The sequence below is a fragment of the Etheostoma cragini genome, chromosome 15 (genome assembly GCF_013103735.1).
Source record: "Etheostoma cragini isolate CJK2018 chromosome 15, CSU_Ecrag_1.0, whole genome shotgun sequence".
Lineage (NCBI taxonomy): Eukaryota > Metazoa > Chordata > Actinopteri > Perciformes > Percidae > Etheostoma > Etheostoma cragini.
This window is the reverse complement of record NC_048421.1, coordinates 7,329,680-7,344,418: the sequence shown is the minus strand read 5'-3', so window position 1 is coordinate 7,344,418 and position 14,739 is coordinate 7,329,680. Positions and strand designations below refer to the sequence as shown.

At 40.9% G+C, this 14,739-nt stretch overlaps 3 protein-coding genes across 4 annotated transcripts; 2 read left to right on the top strand and 1 right to left on the bottom strand.

The window, feature by feature from the left end:
* The first annotated feature begins 279 nt into the window (after positions 1-279).
* Positions 280-4,875, top strand: fbxw9 (F-box and WD repeat domain containing 9). 2 transcript variants are annotated; one of them, XM_034893103.1, is made up of 8 exons: positions 280-636; positions 849-998; positions 1,103-1,250; positions 1,954-2,971; positions 3,122-3,270; positions 3,379-3,582; positions 3,666-3,731; positions 4,049-4,875. In XM_034893103.1, the coding sequence occupies exons 1-8, from the start codon at positions 620-622 to the stop codon at positions 4,121-4,123; spliced, it is 1,827 nt and encodes a 608-aa protein (XP_034748994.1). In that variant the 5' UTR covers positions 280-619; the 3' UTR covers positions 4,124-4,875. The 2 variants fall into 2 exon arrangements, with proteins under 2 accessions (XP_034748994.1, XP_034748995.1); XM_034893104.1 differs by having other exon boundaries at positions 280-998.
* A 262-nt stretch (positions 4,876-5,137) lies between these two features.
* On the bottom strand, positions 5,138-6,079 carry LOC117957409 (guanine nucleotide-binding protein G(I)/G(S)/G(O) subunit gamma-12-like). The gene is made up of 2 exons (XM_034893106.1): positions 5,730-6,079; positions 5,138-5,563 (listed from the first exon to the last, which is right to left on the bottom strand). The coding sequence occupies exons 1-2, from the start codon at positions 5,820-5,822 to the stop codon at positions 5,438-5,440; spliced, it is 219 nt and encodes a 72-aa protein (XP_034748997.1). The 5' UTR covers positions 5,823-6,079; the 3' UTR covers positions 5,138-5,437.
* A 454-nt stretch (positions 6,080-6,533) lies between these two features.
* Positions 6,534-12,630, top strand: dhps (deoxyhypusine synthase). The gene is made up of 10 exons (XM_034895038.1): positions 6,534-6,692; positions 7,354-7,553; positions 8,116-8,271; positions 8,359-8,480; positions 9,318-9,414; positions 9,592-9,678; positions 10,087-10,192; positions 10,289-10,392; positions 11,058-11,183; positions 11,988-12,630. Exons 2-10 carry the CDS (start codon positions 7,359-7,361, stop codon positions 12,081-12,083), a joined length of 1,089 nt encoding a protein of 362 aa, XP_034750929.1. The 5' UTR covers positions 6,534-6,692; positions 7,354-7,358; the 3' UTR covers positions 12,084-12,630.
* Positions 12,631-14,739: the final 2,109 nt, after the last annotated feature.

Below are 14,739 nucleotides of genomic sequence, written 5' to 3'. Positions count from 1 at the left end.
TGTCTTTGGACTATTTTATTTAATTGTTTTGAGGATGCTTTATGCAGCTTTTAATTGCGGATATTAAATTAAGATTTTAATTGTAGATATCTGCCTCGATAGACCATGGATGTATTAAAAAGAAGATAGATTAGACATGAGGTTACATGCATTACGCAGGCGCAGCATGTCCTTCCCAAAAGGCGGCCGCGTTTACGTATTGCTCCCGTAGACAGTTAAAGAAGGATTGCTCCAATGAGAAGCAGCCGCCGGTATTACGTAGCTATGTACACCGGAAATGGTGTTTAGAATGTTTTGAACTTTAACTGTTTATGATTTTGAAGGAGTTCGCCTTGACAATAGTTGATGTTCCTGCATAGCTGCATTAACGTTAGCTACATTGGTTTATATAGTGACAGTGGTAACGTTAACCATTTTTATTACAATGACTCTGGCGACGATTTTTGATCAGCAGCTAACATTGTCAGGACAGTAACGTTTCTTGATGCTAGCGTTACCCCGCTGTCTTCTTACAGGGGTGGAGCAACGTTAAAGCTTACGTTAATTTAGTCTGTAACGACAGTTACAAAATATTGATTCCACAAACGTCTGTTGCAGATACCGAGAGCACCGGAAAGAAATGGATTTTATACACGGGTAGCTGTAGTTTTCTTCACGCAGTGTCTCCCTGAATTGTTACCTAAGCAATGTAGGTGATGCTAAGCTAAGCCCTAAAGAGCAAACAATTGTGAAGTTTTATTGTCACAATATTTGATGTTTTATGTAATAAACCACATACAGCCGACAAAATAAAAATAGAGGTGGTTTAAATTAATGTTGGCTAACAGTGTTGAGTAACGTTAACTTAGTGGTCCTGTGCAGAGAAGACAAAAAGTGATGTCTGAGGTCAGGGTTAACTTGCTTGAACCGGAGGCAGGGACATGCAGTGACCAGGGTGGACCATCTCCTGACCCTGTGAAATCTCCTAGTATTGAATCTTCTGGACCTGATCTTCAGGGGTAAGACTTTGTTTCACACTCTATTAACTAGCTGTTCATTTCACCCAATAATATGAGAGTATAATAAGCAAATCACGTTGATAAATTTGGTTTCCCCCTTCCAGCCTTCTGCCCGCTGGTCACCCATCCTCTGCAGATGTTAGTCCCTCGCCTTCTGCTGAGGCAAGTGGCTTGTTGTCATTACCATGGGAGATGGTAACCCACATTGCGTCACACCTTCCTGCTCAGTGTGTCATCACTGTGCTGCCAAAGGTTAGTTTTAAACAAGGGGGTAAGCGGGTATCTTGAACCTCCTATGGGAGATTTTGAGCCTAAAAAGCTGTCACCTTCTGTCTATGGTTTTAAAGACTTTTTGGCCCATCGCTCACTTCCATTAAATTCCTTTGACGATTTTTTGTCAGCTAACTTTCTTGCTGATGTTGTTCAATCATTGCATTACTAAATCACTATGTGATGTCTTTCTCCGTTTTGCAGTATACTAACACTATAAGTTTGTTGTTTAGGCATTCACTTTATAAATATTTTAGTTTGACAGAACAAGTTTAGTTTTCCAGAATCAAGATTTATTAAAGGTGCCCTGTGGAGTTTTATTATAAACCTATAAAGTTATGTTTACCTCAAGTATTACTCAACATGCATTGTGTTGATCTTTTAGGTATAACAAATGTGTCAAGTGAATTTCATTAGCAAGCTGTCTTTTTCCTCCCTGCCTTTATTGGCACATTGCTGGGTTTCTTGGAATGTTACCCCCACATGTATATCAGTGAAAAAGGTATTAAAACCATTAGCAGGAATGCACATTGTGTCACTCATATGTGCATCCTCATGCACATGCATGTGTCCTCACACTAATGTGTCCATATTGTTACAAGATGGTAGAAATTCCACAGGGAACTTTTACGACGTTACCAGTCTCACCTATATAAAATATTTTCCCTCTTCCTCCTCTTTTTAGGTCTGTCATGCATTGGGTAATGTGGGTAAGGACAACACCGCTTGGCAGCTCCGGGCAAACCGACTAATAGGATCCCAAGCTGGCTTTCCAGTGGGGCCAAGGGAGGACTTTGACTGGCCCTCTGCTTGCCTGGAGATGGAGCAGCTGATAACCTGCTGGACAGGCCAATCACATCTTGTGGCCAGACAGAACCAAGGGGATGAAGAGGAAAGGGAACAAGTGCAGCAAAGGGGAAGGCAGGATGTTGAACCAGTTGCAGAAGGACAGGAAGATGGTAGAGTGGACGAGGTAGAAGGGGTGGGAGTGGAAGCGCAGGAGGTTGCGTATGGTGCTGATGAAAGGATGGAGGTGGCAATGGAAGGTGAGGATGATGAAATGCAGCCAATCGTAGGTGGGGACCAACTGGCAAGATTGAGAGAGGAATTGGAAGAGAGACTGGAGGATGATCCAGCAGCACTAATGGAAGAGGAAAGGGACCATATGATGGTGTTTGGTGGCAATGTGGGCCGGGGTGGTTCTCTAAATCACCAAGAGGTCTTGGCCTACCCCAGGAATCTGGATAATGGAAGACGGGTAAAGGTGGAGCAACGTCAACCAGCTAGAAGTCCTAGCCCACCCCCAGCGCTGGAGTGCATCACCCTAACTTCATGCCACATTGCCCAGGTCAACTCAGTCCTCCTCTTGGGGGGAGAGGGAGCAGTTTGTGCCACAGGCTCTAGAGACTGGAATGTTAAACTGTGGGATCTACAGACAGGCTCTGGTGGCACGCTGCGCCACACATTGGGAGGACAAGGTGACTTCAGCACTCATCGGGGCTGGGTCTGGTGCCTGGCATCTCAGGGACCTCTGCTGGCCTCAGGGGGCTTCGACAGCACAGTGAAGCTGTGGGACCTACAGGCAGGGGGTGCAGAGAGGGGCCTGATCAGGGCTGGTGCCGCTGTACTCTGCTTGTCCTTTCAGACAGATGTATTGCTGACTGGTACATTTGACAAGAGGGTCAGCATGTATGACACCAGAGGTGAGGGGGTTTAGCATATAACTTGGATTTTATTTTGTCAGTGTGCATAACTTGCAAATACATGTCATTATTTGAAAAAAATGGGATGATAGAAATCAGTTAGCGATCAAATAAAGACTAAAGTTATTTACGATATAATTTTGTCTACAGCTGCTGAACCCCTCGTAAAAAGCATCCGTCTCCATGGTCACGCTGTAATGTGCCTAGCTGCAGATGACAAGTACATCATCTCTGGGAGTAAAGACTGCACTGTGGCTGTCTATGACCGTAGGGCAGGCAAGTGCTTGAAGAAACTTCGGGTAAACACAAGCACACAGGCACACACTCTTAAGTTTGGGTTAGTGTGCATACACGCTCAGAAGCACCTGTAAACCAAGACTAACTCCAACCCACCCCTTCATTTCTAGCTGAGCTCTTATCTGCTGTCCATGAGCTACAGTGGCTCTGAAGTATGGGCAGGAGACAACAGTGGCATGATCCACTCCTTTTCCATGCAGACAGGAACCTTAAAACCCCTGTCCCAGTTTGATGTTGGACACACAGCTCTGGTCACTGGCATCCACAGGTCCCCTGGGAGCCTCTACACCTGTTCCTCCGATGGTACTGTCAAGGTAGGATGTGGAAAATTCTTACACATGTGACATAACTCTGCTAAATAACAGTTTTAAGTTGTAGTTTCTTGTGTGTATTACAGGTGCATATCCCTTGTGCTCCTCCAAGAACATTATGCACCCTGCATCACCAAACTGGAGTCAGTGGGGTAAGTGCTTTATACCTCAACATATAGATAATTAAATGATTTTATTGTTACATATTGATGAGGACTTTTAGTGTGTAAAGATTCATTTTTGTTTAACTATGCGTCTCATTTAAGAGCAAATCAACTATTACATCTTTTTGGGAAGGTGAAAAAGATCTTTACAAACAAAGAATTAACAATAAATAGAAATAGTAAAAAAAAAATGAACTCAAGCACAAAGTCATTGGCAATACAGTATCAGTAATTAATTGAGCCTTTCTCATTCTCATTTCTGCCCCCCATCACCCATTCTCCACCTGTCTGTCTTCAACTGTCAGCTGAGTGTGGATGCTGGAGTCCTTGCTGTTGCCTCAGGGGATGTGTGTGTGGACATCTGGAGGCCCAGAAAATGAAAGCGGAAGACCCGCAAACTATATGGCAAGACTTAAAAAGCAGGTGGTGACGCCTGTTAGCACCCCCTTGAAAACAAGAGGGCATTTTGGAATTTACAACAAGTACACAACACTTCAAGAAGAAACAACTTTCTTCTTTTTTCTTCTTCATATAACAAATAAACAATCGAAGGTAGGACTGGAAATTAAGATAGTTGAGCCCTGTGTTGTAAATATGGCCAATTAAGTTATTTTATTTTGCTGAAATGCCCAACAAATGTTTAAATTAGCCGTAATACGTCATTCATTTTTTATTAATTTTAGTTTTTTTCTTGTGTCTATACTGTTATATGCTAGCAGTAAATTTGAGAAGGTTCAGATCCCTTGTGTTGGATCAGCTATAAGCTCTCAATGATTTTTTAAACTCCTTGTTTAATCCTGTTAAGAGATTTCCCTACAAACAAATCCGTATGTGAACACAGGAAATGTGTTTACTGATAATGTTTGTCTCGTGCACCTACCTTTCAAAGACACTGCATTTGAAGGAATTTGTCTCCTCCGAATTGTTGTGTGTTCAAACAGCAATGAAACTAGTGTATAGCAGGCTATTTGCATGCTCCCAAAATGTCTGAATCCATTACAGTAACTGACATTGTTCCAAAAACATTAGTTACTTGTCATATACAATGAAATAATTGTAACCAATGTGACACACTGATTGTATTTGTAAAGCTATTTATTTAATGACTGTGTGTGTGTGTGTGTGTGTGTGTGTGTGTGTGTGTGTGTGTGTGTGTGTGTACACAAAAATGTGTAACAATTGAATTGCTTGGATGAATCTAACTATAAATCATTTCCACAATATTTGACGCATGCATCTAAAACACATTGAAGGACTATTTCATCAGACGATGCCATTATATGACCTCAAAATCTAGTGTCTGTATTATTGGCTGGATGTGTCCACTGCCCTGTGGGGAGTACATACAATCAACAGCTTTGTGCTAAATGTTTGAAAAAGCAGTTATTACCAATGTAATTCGATACCATTGAAAGGTTGAGCTCCTCCCTTTTAAGGGAAATGTGTAAAGAAACATTAAATAAAGCCTTTCAGAGAAAATGACTGGAAAGTAGTTACAAATGCAAAACCATTATTTGTATTTTTTCCCATTTCCTATGTTTTAGCCTTAACATGCATTGTCTCAAATAGCAGTTGTATTGCCATACCAGAAGGATTATCTTGTACACATTTGACAGTGGTAAATCTGGTTACCCTCCGACAGGAGTTGTCTCTATTGCAGTCTTTTAGTGGTTGGTCAGCTCTACTCAGGACTGTTAAAGCAGCACACAGGTCTTCTTATCTTTAAACGGGTTGGACGAGGCAGCAATGCCGGTGAGCAGAGGGTCACTTCGCCTGTGGTCCTGACAGTACCGAATCAAATCTGCTGCTGTCAGAGAGATCTGCAGGGATAAAGGGGAACAGGGTGGCATTTCACAGGATTTCAGACATGACAAAACTATCTGCCGTTCACCTTTAACAATACATGGAACATGTCAGTACATTCCATTCATTAAAAACAATGGAAATCTTCCAATGACTGATAAGATCATTCAGATTCTTACATACCTTTATTCTCTCCATGCTTGCCTCCAGCTGAAGTTGATCAACCAGTTTTTGTGCCTGAATAACACTGTTGCTGCTGCACATCTTTCCTGACATGGCTTTCAATCTAAAGACCTTCTGTATCTGGACTCAATGTGCTTCTTCAAAACCAAAAGGAGCAGCGGGAAAATGATGTTGTGCAGAATCCCAAGAGTCAGCACAGGTTGTTCAGGAGTCTGGTCAGAGAAGCTCCTCACTTTTTTTTTCACTCACCTGTGGGCCCTTTTATACGCTGTTGGGAAGAGTTCAAAGGCGCTGTGATATGAAAGGTCATACAGCAAAGTGGTGGAAATGTCACAAACATCACACATCACATCACAGCAACCACTGATGAAAAGTGTATGATGCTTTTTGCCTTTAAGCTATAAAGGCCTAATACTGTAAGTTATTGTTAAGCTACTCCCAAAAGCTGCAGTTTCTGCTTTGTAGAGTGACATTTAACCTTTGAAACACAATAATGCAAAATGCATGTACTGCAACATGCATACAACAACCAACTGTTAGTGGAATAATTTAAACCACTTTGGTTCAGCTCAAATAAGTTGGGGCGTTGCTGTTAATGCAAAACAGCAATAATGTAAAGCTTGAACAGAAACCATTAAGTCGTTTTATTTTTGACACATATAAGTAGCATTTACTCCATCATTATTTTGGTTATTTAAAAATACCTAACTAACATTTATATTAAAAAAATGTCATGTAACGCCCGCAATACTCTAAAGTACCCGTAGGGGCACGTGGTTTGAGCACAGTTTGGGTTATTTGGTTATGTTTGTCCTTTCGCACTTTCCGTAGTGGGAGCTTGCAGCAGGCGACCCATGCGTTGTTTGGTTGTTTACGGTAGTAATGATCTTAAGTAACGTTTTCGGTGTTTGTTGTGGCCGGTGACAGCCGTTAGTAAATCAACTCAAATCTCTTCAAGATTAGGTAACGTTGTTTTCATGTCCATCTGCAAATGTTCAATCGTGATTGAAGTCAGTCCATAGGAGAAGACAAGCTAACAGTTAGCTTGTCTGCTAGTTAACATCATATCGTAGCATAGACTAAATATTGTAGCCTTTCAATACGGACTTCAGTTTTTGATAAATTCGCCAAAAAGGGGTTTCCACTTTGTCATTTTGGGTTATTGCGTGCAAATAAAGTTAAAGTCTAGTCTATTTTAAACGAAATCTCTAGCACAAAACGCTAAAAGTGAATTGGTCTGGGTTTTTATTCTCAAGCCGCGCTATGACGCATTTAGAGAGTGAGGATGTATTAAAGTTGTTTTAAACGTTCCCATGAACACACACCCCTGTGTGCTTCCTCTGAATCCTATCTATCATTTGGTGTCAAAGCTTGCCCTCACCCAGAGGCCTTGTGGGTAAACACGTACTTCAGAATGCTTTGTACAGTTTCCAAAATCGGGTCATTTCTCAGCTGTTACACATCAGACACATGCTCAGTTTTTTAGTGTGTCAGCCAGAGCAGAGCTGCTACAGTCACCACAGACTGAAGAGAGACTACACATCCCTTATTACCTGATCAAGGCTCTACTAGGCACCTCCTTGATGATAACCACATCAATAACATGTTCTTTTTGTCTGTGCAGAGAAGATGGCAGACCATGCTCCTTCTGTTGCCATGGAGGCTGTTCTCAAACCCAGTTGCGACCTCCCAAATGACATGCAAAAGATCAGAGGCTACGACTTTAACCAGGGGGTGGATCTCCACGCAGTGCTGAAGTCCTACATCAGCACGGGCTTCCAGGCCAGCAGCTTGGCCTTGGCCATCCAGGAGATCAACCTCATGGTGAGAGGAATGGATGTGTAACGAAGGTTATAATGTAGAGAAGTAACACACACAAAGGGTTGTCGTGAGGTGCTGATCACATGAAGTATACTTGAAAGTAAGGGTCGCAGGTCCGTGGGCCAAGACGTCATCTAAATAGACTAGAGAAATGTATATGGAACCAGAGTGTGTGACACTTGTTTTCTTACTTTTATTTGTAATAAATTAAGTTTTATGTGTAATTACCGTTATTTTACATAAAGCACATGTTCTAATTTACCTCTGATACCTCATGCAGATAGTTTTGGTTCTATTGACTCAGGGTTTGAGATATGAGCCTCTGTGATTTTTCCTCTTCCTTCCTACCTCTACTCCTACTGTCTAGACTTGTCAGTCTAAAGTTGTAAGTTTGTGTTCCACCAAAACAAGTTCCTTCCTGATGCTTCTTTGCAGAGGTGCTGTTGTGATCCCGTTTAAATTGAAGAAAAGGTCTCAGATGAAATAGATTCAGAAGCCTATGATCAGTCTGTCTCTGATCATTTGTTATGTTGGCCATTGTTGTCTAATGACTCCACACCCACAGATAGAGAAGCGTCTTGAGCCAGTGGAGGAGGGTGAAGGGAAGGAGTCTGATGAACACCGCAGCAAGTCTGGCTGCACCATCTTCCTGGGTTACACCTCCAACCTGATCAGCTCTGGAGTCAGAGAGAGCATCCGCTACCTGGTAGAGCACAAAATGGTACGAATCACAGGTAACATTTAAAGCAATCTGCCAGTTAGACAGCGGGACTAGTTTCTTAGAATCTATTTTGTCTGTCCGGGTTAGGTGGATGTGATTGTAACCACAGCTGGTGGCATAGAGGAGGATTTCATCAAGTGTCTGGCTCCCACGTACTTGGGAGAATTCGGCCTGTCCGGCAAGGAGCTCCGCCTGAGGGGCATCAACAGGTGAGCAACCAGGTTTTCTCAGGCAGAAAATTGCTGATGGGGCGCTAAGAAGTGCTTCATCCCAGTACTTTGAAGCGCAGCTTGTAGGGTTGTGTTTCTATGACGACATTAATGTTAGCTAAGTAGCTAACCTAAAGCTATGTTGAAAGAGGCCTGATTACACAGCTTACAACAAACTTACTCTTGTACACGCCGATAAAAGCACAACACTCATCAACAACATTCAACGTCCGGCCGATTTGCTCCCACAAATTGGCTTTTCGGTCTGTTACCACCTGGCTCAAGGCTGGCAACAAAAGGGAGTACACACACAGAAAAAATAGTAAAAGAAGTTTGTTAACTTAATAGACTAATAACACAATTTATCTCAACATAAATGCAGTAGTGGGGTGTGTAAATGCAGAAGACCTCAGTTGTTTTTGGCCATGTGTGGATGGGTGAATGTATGGTGTGATGTGTATTCTATTGGGGAGCCAACAAACAAAGAACAAAATGGTGGATGGGTGCCATAGGACCAGCTGAGAGAGAGTGAGACCCCAACTCAGATTATAAACTAGAAGTGTCAGAGTGGCCGCACTGAAAAAGGTGGAGCGCTCATGGAAAACGCGCTGCATCCAGCGTAATTGTTCTATGTGGCTGCATGCTTGAACAATTGAAAAATAAAAAAATAGTTTGCTGTGTACTCCTAATAATAAAGGACATGATGCAGGGTTTTGGCAGGCGGGTCATCTTTGGAAGTCCTAGCTTATATATCAGATTCCATAACTTGTGTGTTTATGTCTGGTCCCTGTTCATCCTTTTCATATCTCTCTCCTCCTCTGTCCTTGCTGGATGTAGGTTAGGGAATCTGTTGGTTCCCAACGACAACTACTGTAAGTTTGAAGACTGGCTGATGCCAATCCTGGACCAGATGCTGTTGGAGCAGAACACAGAAGTGGGTCACTCTTATTAGCGTATTGTCTATTGCACCCAGCACAGTATGAAATAGCAGTATTTATTCCATTTGTCTGGTATCCTCGCATAAAACAAAGTGGTGCAGTTAGAAGGTTCCAAACTTGCGTTTTATAATATTGTCTACATTATGTAATATTTGACCTTTTTATTAATTCAGGGCACCCGTTGGACTCCCTCCAAAATGATCCATCGGCTAGGCAAGGAGATCAATAATACTGACTCTGTCTACTACTGGGCGTACAAGGTGAGTCCTGCTTTATATTGGTAACGTATTACATCGTAAGGGAACCAAAAAGACAGGAAAAGCTAAACCAGTCAAGACACAAAAATCAAATTGCTTGAAATTCTGACAATACAAATAAGTATAAAGTAAATGTCCCAACCATAGCAAGTTGTTATTTCAAAAAATGTTATCCATTATATATGGATTATGAATTAATTGGGGTTCCTGTGTCTTTGTAGAGTGCTCGGTGAGCTTGTTAGCACTCGTGACATCAGTGGACTAAAAAACATTTTGAAACTGACTGAGTGAACTTGCTTTAAGTCTGCTGTTTTACTCACTTCACCCTGCTTCCCAGCCTTACTAACTCTGTGTAATGTGTTTTTGTCTATACATCAGTCATTAAATATACTGTATTATATTCTGTTTCAGAATAACATTCCAGTGTTCAGTCCTGCTCTGACAGATGGCTCTCTGGGTGACATGCTCTACTTCCACTCTTTCAGGAACCCTGGCCTGGTTTTGGACATAGTGGAAGGTAAAAGCAACAATACTTGTATGCTAGAGAACAGGATCACTGTAGCTGTCTCAGTGTTATCTGTTGGTCATGTCAGGAATGTGGACTCTATTTCAGATATTCGCAAGTTGAACAGCCAGGCGGTGTTTGCCAAAAGGACGGGAATGATCATCCTGGGAGGAGGGCTGGTCAAACACCACATATGCAATGCTAATCTTATGGTAACTAACTTCATGTTTATTTCCACATAGCATGAATATTTCTTACTTTAGTACTCATACATGACTTCACATCAGCTTTTACGAACAATTCTGCACATAAATTGAAATCAGTTTCAGAATGTAACTTTGCAATTTTGAGGTACTTTTTATTTGACTATTTCCATTTCATGCGCCTTTTGTATTTCTATTCCACTACCATTCAGAGGGAAAAACTTTACTTCGCTAAATTGATTTACCAGCTCTAGTTACAAGTAACTTTCCACATTTAAGATTTTACATGTGATTAATATAATGTGCTTATAAAATAGGATGCATTTTTATAGATTAAACTACCCAAGAAGTGGCTTCAATGCAAGACCTTTACTTGTAATGGAGTATTTACAGTATAAATAGCAGTAATGGTGCTTTTACATTATTAAAGGATCCACTCCACTACTGTTGGCCATGAACAGTTTGAGTGGAATTGTGCAAATCTATGACAAAGTTAAGAAAGATATTGTTGTCCACTCTAGATTAAGACGTGCATAGTAATCCTTGATTATAGATGGATGCTACCTACATGTCACAGTTCAGCCACTGTCATATTCCACAGCAAAGCAAACCTCCTCAAACCCTAATTCAAAATCTACATGCAAAACCAGTTTCTCTTTTCTGTCTCCTTCCAGAGGAATGGAGCTGAGCATGCAGTGTTTGTGAACACAGGTCAAGAGTTCGATGGGTCTGATTCTGGGGCCAGACCTGATGAAGCTGTATCCTGGGGCAAGATAAAAACAGATGCCACACCTGTTAAGGTACTGGTAAATCATAAAGAAGTCCTTTTGCAGGGTTGAATTAATTTAAATTGCAGGCTAGTAAATTAGGTTGTTTGGTTCACTTCCTATATTTGGTTCGGACCTAATGGGAACTGAACTCTAGTGCACTTGGAAGCGAACCGAGACCCCCGTTATCAACCGGCCCAGAGTTGTTGTTTTTTTGTTCACACCAGAGTTCAAATGAGCTTTCACATCAACCCACATGAACCGGACTATGCAAAAAACGCCCTCCAGCTCAGGTGTCAAAGCATCCTGATAGTACCTGTTGATGTTTAAGGTGAACAAAAATCTCATCTAATCTCCTCAAACATGCTGTGACACTGAGGCAGCATTATGCCAGTGTGCCAGATTTGAAAACATCTTACTGAACAACTTATTTGCTCCTGACATTAGGTTATCTGTCAGTAGGTGTTCATATAACATACTTTAAAAATAGGCATAGCATCTATAATACATGGTATTGACCTCCATGTGGATCTATAGATCTAAAGAGACATCATTTCCATTTGAACAACATTTTATGGTGGAAAATGTGTTTGGAAATAATTTTTAACACATCAGAATTGGACCCTAGAAGCAGGAAAATTTATGTTTCTAACACCTTTGGCCTCAAGGTGGCAGTGTCTACACAGTTTTTTATCCAAGGGTGCAGTGTGGCATCAGAGCAACAAAACATAAATATGAAAGGCTGGGACTGGAATCAGTTTAGTGTAGGAAGTGTGTAACACACCATAAATCTAACCTTACAGAAAAGTGGTACACTGGTCCGTTCTTTGTTCCCAGGTGTATGCAGATGCCTCTTTAGTCTTCCCTCTGATTGTGGCCGAGACCTTCGCTCTCCATGCCGACAAGCTGACTGCTGGCAAGAAAACCGATTAAATAGTTTCCCCCTTCAATGCTCTGTTAGAAACAACCAGCTTTGATCCCTTGAACCTTCCCTTGTTTGACTAATTGCATTGTAGATATCAGTTTGATCTATTTATGTTAAAAATACATGGTTAAGGATTGGCAACTATAATAAGTAGCATTACATACAATGCTACAATTGAAAACCTTATTTACTGGGAGTTAGTGGTGGGGGTTTCCTGTCTTAATGCTTTCGATGAACATTTTTACTTGTTAAAACAAGTACAGTTTTTCCCTTTCTATTCAGATAGCTGAGATAGGTAGCATGGTTAGCATGCTATTACATGTACCAAAGAGACTGGTTTTGTGTGTGTGTGTGTGTGTGTGTGAGAAACACACTCATGAGGGATGTTATTTAAGAGTTTTGATTCATATTTGAGTTTATTTGTGGCATGCCACTTCACTTGTATATTACTGTATTACTTCCCAGTATCTACCTTCTAATCACTGTTACAGGTTGGAAGAAGTGCCTGTATAACTTAATAAAACATAAATCAACAATTTCTTCCCATTACAAAAAGTCCATCATGTCACACTTTAATTTCACATGGCTGTGTTTGTCATGTTGGTTTATAAAAGGAAAAAAATGGATTACAGATTACATACAACATTGTTGCTGATCTATGAGGAACAATTAATATTTTGAATATTAAGGTTTGCAGCTCCTCAGTTGCATTTGAAACATCTGAAACGCAGAAAGTTGCCACTTTGTTTGCTACTTATACAATCAATGCAATTTAAATCTACCATCACTTCTACCTATTTATTATAATGTTCAGCTTTTGATGATGTCAATTTTATTGACGCCATAGTTAAAGATGGATTTATTTACATACAAGGGAGCATAATATTAGAAACATCTCTTAATATAATGCCACCACTAACTATGGCCTCAATGCTAAAACATATCATTTACACACATTTAACACCTCTGAAACTGTCAACAAAAACAGAACATTTTAGGCATAATACAAGTATACTTCATGCCAGAACGCATAGAGTGGATACTGAGTAGTGTATTTATCTATTTTATATGCCTTCAATTTGATAACCTTTTCTGTTTTGTAATTGAGAGACCATCTGGGAACTCTTGATTCAGCCTCCAACCTTTTGAAATGTCTCTTCTTAATTGCCTGTGGGGCGCCATTCCATGGGCAGCCCCCTCAGTCTGACATCTCTCCATTAGTGCATGTTTAGGTACTGAACATGTGTGTGTAATTCAGGCCTGTGTGTCATAACAACAGAGTGGAAATTGTAATTTCCCTTTGTGGTACTAATAAAGCATACATTATTAATTTATTATTATTATTATTAAACAGACAGAAGTTAGCACTGTGTGCTCCAGGGCACTTTGAGTTCGTCAAAGTGTAAAGACAAACAAAGTTGTAAGCATCTCATTCAAGTACAAATGGTGGCAGACTTGCTTAACAACAATCCACAGAGAGGCGAATGCTGCTTCAGACATGAAATGATTTCTAGCGAGATCCTGCTTTCTAATCCCCTGTAGGGTCAGAGGAGCATCACAACTTCTGCATGTGTGGTTAGTGCTTTCTCAGTAGGTGGGAATCTCAGCTCCTTCCCCTTTTGGCTTTCTTCACTAGAATCAACCGCATAATCTAGTAACAATGTTAAAGCCATTTCCCATAACAATACATCAGACTGCCATTGTGGGAGTGAATATTTCTTCTGGCCAATCGCTGCTCCCATATCCTTTTCACACTGTCACTGTTACACTCACAACCCAGTTATATTTGCAGACTTTGGGATGGAAATGTAGATAGTTTTTGTGTCAAAAGTGTGTGTAATATATTCACTTTTTTCCTAGAGTTTAAAGTGTCAGAGTGTCTTTTTTTTTAGTTGGAATGGTGACCTTTTCTTTTTTGGAAACCAAGATGGAGAAGTGGTATTGGAACTGGGATAAGGTCAACTTTCCCAAAACCACAGCCCCATCTCTCTCTCTCTCTCACACACACTCACACACACATACAAATTGGGCGTTTCTGTCTCGGTACAAACTGCTTTTCCATTCAGTCCAGTTTATCATTTCCTATTGGCGGTTACTCTGTGTGAGTGTGTTTACCCAGGGCTTGACAGTTAAAAGATTAATTTAAAATGCAGGGGTTTATGGATTCTCAACCCTATAGAAACTTATGTTTGCTCTGTGCTTAATGGAAAGATTACAGAACTACGGAGAGGACTGAAAAAAGTGTGTGTGTGTGTGTGTATGTGTGAGTGAGTGAGTGAGTGAGAGAGAGAGTTGTAGTCACGCTATGATAATATTGTGTGGCGTCTGCACAGAGCAGACAGTGTTTTCCCCCTCCTCTGCGGAACAATCACTACACTGTGTGATGTGCAGGGCCACAGCAGTCATAATGGCAATTATGTCTTCTCCCGCCCAGATTGGGAACTTTTTTTATGGTGAGAGAACCAAAGAGTCAGACAGGGAGGGTGAAAGAAGAACGAGAAGACAGAGGGAGAATTGACCTGCTTCACAGCTGCAGGGTGGGGTGGATTTGTGAGTAGGGCTGGAAAAAGAAAGGAAATACACAGTGGATAGATTTGTTTACATTTGCATATATATATATATATATATATATATATATATATCTCAATTTAAAAGTGTGTATGG

What these genes read in the sequence shown, in the direction of transcription:
- dhps (XM_034895038.1), top strand. Translation starts at nt 7,359, where the DNA reads ATGGCAGACCATGCTCCTTCTGTTGCCATGGAGGCTGTTCTCAAACCC. An exon ending in CGCCTGAGGGGCATCAACAG is followed by an intron (nt 8,481 to 9,317) that starts GTGAGCAACCAG and finishes TGCTGGATGTAG; the next exon opens with GTTAGGGAATCTGTTGGTTC. An exon ending in CAGATGCCACACCTGTTAAG is followed by an intron (nt 11,184 to 11,987) that starts GTACTGGTAAAT and finishes CTTTGTTCCCAG; the next exon opens with GTGTATGCAGATGCCTCTTT.
- LOC117957409 (XM_034893106.1), bottom strand. Translation starts at nt 5,822, where the DNA reads ATGTCAGGAAAGATGTGCAGCAGCAACAGTGTTATTCAGGCACAAAAA. An exon ending in CAAGCATGGAGAGAATAAAG is followed by an intron (nt 5,564 to 5,729) that starts GTATGTAAGAAT and finishes TTATCCCTGCAG; the next exon opens with ATCTCTCTGACAGCAGCAGA.
- fbxw9 (XM_034893103.1), top strand. An exon ending in CAGCATGTATGACACCAGAG is followed by an intron (nt 2,972 to 3,121) that starts GTGAGGGGGTTT and finishes TTTTGTCTACAG; the next exon opens with CTGCTGAACCCCTCGTAAAA. An exon ending in AGTGCTTGAAGAAACTTCGG is followed by an intron (nt 3,271 to 3,378) that starts GTAAACACAAGC and finishes CTTCATTTCTAG; the next exon opens with CTGAGCTCTTATCTGCTGTC.